At 51.5% G+C, this 4024-nt stretch overlaps 1 protein-coding gene across 1 annotated transcript; it reads right to left on the bottom strand.

The window, feature by feature from the left end:
• Positions 1–27: 27 nt before the first annotated feature.
• GLOTRDRAFT_123678 (uncharacterized protein) lies at positions 28–3587 on the bottom strand. Its single transcript, XM_007873392.1, has 10 exons — positions 3504–3587; positions 3229–3450; positions 2699–3165; positions 2249–2639; positions 1927–2192; positions 1509–1870; positions 1021–1450; positions 807–968; positions 406–750; positions 28–347 (listed from the first exon to the last, which is right to left on the bottom strand). Exons 2-10 carry the CDS (start codon positions 3434–3436, stop codon positions 105–107), a joined length of 2874 nt encoding a protein of 957 aa, XP_007871583.1. The 5' UTR covers positions 3437–3450; positions 3504–3587; the 3' UTR covers positions 28–104.
• Between the last annotated feature and the right edge of the window lie 437 nt (positions 3588–4024).

Genomic DNA, 4024 nt, shown 5'->3' with positions numbered 1-4024 from the left:
AGGAACAATAGATGAGGTCATATATTATGGACAATAAATGTCATTAATGCCATTTGTAGTATAATTCTAACATCAAAAGTTGAAACTGGTCGAGAAGAGGAAGTCTACATGAAGCTGTGGCCCCCAATTGCATTCAAAGTCTCCGTCAAAAGCCAATCCTCTATGGCCGACATGAAGTCACGAGGTTCGGTCGTGCCATCATAGACAGCAGTCGCAAGCTGGATAATGTAGCTTGCGGGCATCCGCACTTGACGAAAACACGTACGGAACGATATCTTTCCCTCGCGCGCCATCCAGTCTTGATTACCTTGCGCGTAATTAACATCATCATCGGTGACAACAGATATCTATTTATGGAGGTAAGTAAGTGAAGCAGTCCTCAGCAGCACCAGAAATTGATCTCACCTTAATCTTTGACCCATTCGTATCCAATGTAGGTGAACCTGTAGCCGCCCAACAGAAGGCTCGAGGGCGGAAGGTCGGTGATGCAAGGTTCCGAAGATCCACAATAGGATTGAAATGAGCTTTCGCCACCTCAAACCTTTCAGGACAAGGAACCCCTATACCACTCAGGAAGTGAGTGAGAATGTCGCTTATCTCGTATCCGCATAGCGCGCTTAGCTCATCCGTGAAGCCATGGAATGGCGGCAAGATGGTCAGCCTATCTTGCAGGGTACTGGAGGAAGCAATACGAGATGAATAGACAATATCTATAAACGCCTCGGACCCTCCTTCAAATGCATTAGCAAACTTATATTGAAGTGTATCAGTACTGAGGACATGAGCAAAATGAGATGCGGGCAGACCTTGCGAAGGGTAAAGCCATTCCGACATGGGAGGTAGAACCCAGCACAGAAAGCTTCAAATTCAGGGTGGAATGGCGGCTCGGGTCCCATAATTGCACGATAAAGTATGTCTACTGCTATGGCATCATGAGCAGCATCGTCACGCTCACCCATAGCAGCGGTCTACGGGAACATAAGGCTTTAACTTCACTGATGATAAAGAGAGAAGACTCACCTGAACGTCATGATACAGCGCAAAATGAGTCTCGAACTGCGATATATCCCGTCCAGGGCCAATTGCCTGCCATTCCTTGAGCAGCTGATGTAGTGCAGGATGCCACTGTTCCACATAAGTTTCTTGAAGAGCCTCAAGGTCACGGTCATTAAGGAGGTACTGGAAGAGACAAGGATCGAGAGGCTCAGGGGCCATGCCATAAACAAATGTCAAGGCGCAGAGAGCCCCAAGTTCCTCCTGCTGCCTTAGCCGTATAGAGGGAATCGTGTTGCAGCTCAGTAATGTCTGGGAAGTTGCCAGAGAATAGAAGCCATCCATCCTGGGGCTGAACCACTTTGCCGAAGAGACCTTGTAGCGCTCAAAAGCAGTCGATATGATCTCTCGCTCGACGCCATCACCGAGGGAACGGGTTGTACCGTCACCTTCAAGTCTATGAGAAATCACAATGAGATTAATCCTATCTCAAGAACATCCCCCAGAGGACTTACATGTAGAAAGCCCTCTGAGGAGCAAGCAGCTCTGTAAAGTCTTTGCGGTCAAGTGCAACCCGCACGGTATCCATGAAGAGCATGGTCAGGCGGGCGACATCACTTCCATGGAGCTCGAACTTCCCTACAATCTCACCGTCCGATGCTGCCTGGAAGACGCCATGAGGTAGGTCAGTCATGTCGAAAAGTGGCGTCTGGAAAACACCCGTGGCAGGCTCCCATGGGCGATACCAGAGAGCCTTCGGGAAGTATGCAGACATGCGCATGGCGATCTGATCATTAGCATCGACTGATGGCAGCAGCACACGAACATCTCGGGTGGCAGATGTCGCCCTGGTAGTCCGCTGTGTGGGCACAAGCATCTGTCACGTAAGCTTCCAGTGAGCATTCAGCAAAGAAGCTGCGTCCATTCACTCACCTCTGATGGTTGGATATTTTCATCATTCACGTCCGCTCCAAGTCCAGCAGGGTCTTCGGCACGAACAGCATGCATGGCACGCTCCCCATCGCTCTCACCTCCAGATGAGGCTGTTTCCTCACCTTCCTCCTCATTTGCCTCAACTGTCAGCCCATCACGACGAAACTCGGCATAGATCCGACGTGAAAGACACTGATGACGGCGGAGGACCACAGGACCTTGAGAACGACCCGAAAATATGCCAGAGATGGGATAGTTGGCCACAACTGGCAACAAGCTCTAATCAGTACACGGGACATTGAGCAGGAGAGGATATGCTCACCTAGACGGATAACAAACCTGTCATGGTCCAGGGACAGCCCTGTATTAGCATAGTTCAGTCGGTCACTCATGAGGTTTGCTATGGTCACTTGAGGCATCAGCGGTGCATGCTGCAGGCGGATTTGACGGTCGCTATGGCGAGGCTGTCCACGGTTCACATAGGAGAGTAGCTGCAGGTCAAGGTTTTCGTGTTCGAAAGTGGACGACATGACCGGACGGACGAATTGATACTGGAACCCTGAGTGCTGCAAGTCGCTAGAGACCTGCTGGATGAGATTGACGACAGTGAGATCAACGGGGACCTCATAGCGCCGAATGAGCCCATAGTCTTCAAGACGCGATATAAAAGAAGTGTGGCGAAAGCGGAACAGGATTATGTCGTCGCTCGGGTCCTGATGGATGGAGTACAAATTAGCATTACGAAAGAACCTATAGTCCAGATAATACTCACCTCTAAAGGAGGACGAACTTCTACTGTAATACGGATAAAGCTGTTGGGGATAGCATTGTCTCCGTACGGCGTCATAAGACAGCCAGTCATGTTGCGAGGTGTGACAGGCTGGAGAGAAGGCGGTGGGACCGCAGGGCCGCGCCCTCGACGCTGGCGACGTGGTTGTAAAGCAGGTTGCCGGGGGATTGTTGCTGAAGCTGAAGAGAGCCGCTCACGGTTGACTTGCGAGCTGATATCACGCCCGAGGTTCTGGAGACCGAGGAAAGGCTGCGAGATGGAGGGCATGACACGGGGGATACCAGAGCCAGCTGTGGGAGCCATAGGACCGAGTGGTGTTGCTGTATTGGGTCCACCAAGGGCGGAGTGGATAGACTGAGAAGTATTCCCCGAGCCAAAGGTAGTGGGAAGGGATGGGGAAGGGATGGGGTGCTGGAGGGTGCGATACGGTGTGATAGCGGGGGCAGATCCTGGATCAAAGGGACATCAGAATGCTCAGATGTGGAACAGTGGAGGGCTGGACTCGAGCATACCTAGATTTCGCCCTGCAAGTGCTTCTTGTCCCATGTCTGCTAACACTCGAGGACCGCCACCTGGGACAGGCGGAATAGGCTGAGCCTGAGGTACACCCGAGACCACCATGGGCCCTTGAGCAGCTTGCGAAGGCGCTTCACCGAGCATACGGCCGAGCAGGCCTTGCAATTGGGCAGCCTCCTGATGGCTAAGTCTAGACAGATCCATACTCGATGATAAAACTAGAGAGATCGTCAATTCCAAGCAGATATCACACATAAAGAGGGAGACGCACCGAGGGAACAAGACGCACGGTATGGGTACGGTGTCCTGGACTTTACTATACCTCCGCAGATATCAAATTCCTTGCGATGTGCATAGCCGAACCACGACTCCTAACCGAAATTAAGAAGTCTACTTACCCAAACCACGACTATCTGCAAGCCTACCACTGCTAGTTCATAGGACCGGTGCGACTGATGGACTTCCATGCTTTGAGGCTCACTCGAAGCAGGAAGTACTGGAAGGAAATGTCTTATCATTGCATAGAAAGCAAGTAAGTACAAGCATTATAGACGTCATAACTACCGTTAAATAGTGGTGGCAGTAGCACCTCAGAGTTGCTAAGGAGCCGCTACTAGCCTCCTGCGTCTGACTGGGTAGCGAGTAGCGAGTAACGAGTAGCGAGTAGCGAGTTACGCGTGCGCGTTGTGGGCGCATGCACGTGTACCGGGTAACGCCTTCCGGATGGACCGCCGGTAACGCGTTCGACTGGGCACTTTGCCACCTCGATTTTTCCGTGAAAAAAAAGGCATA

Source organism: Gloeophyllum trabeum (genome assembly GCF_000344685.1).
Source record: "Gloeophyllum trabeum ATCC 11539 unplaced genomic scaffold GLOTRscaffold_00148, whole genome shotgun sequence".
Taxonomy (NCBI): Eukaryota; Fungi; Basidiomycota; class Agaricomycetes; order Gloeophyllales; family Gloeophyllaceae; genus Gloeophyllum; species Gloeophyllum trabeum.
Note: the sequence above shows the minus strand (reverse complement) of the source record. Positions and strands in the feature narration are given on the sequence as shown.

Excerpts from the sequence above, each read along its gene's own strand:
- GLOTRDRAFT_123678 (XM_007873392.1), bottom strand. The coding sequence starts at position 3,436 with ATGGATCTGTCTAGACTTAGCCATCAGGAGGCTGCCCAATTGCAAGGC. Across the intron at positions 3,166-3,228 it reads ACTTGCAGGGCGAAATCTAG|GATCTGCCCCCGCTATCACA; the intron begins GTATGCTCGAGT and ends CCTTTGATCCAG. Across the intron at positions 1,871-1,926 it reads AAAATATCCAACCATCAGAG|ATGCTTGTGCCCACACAGCG; the intron begins GTGAGTGAATGG and ends CTTACGTGACAG.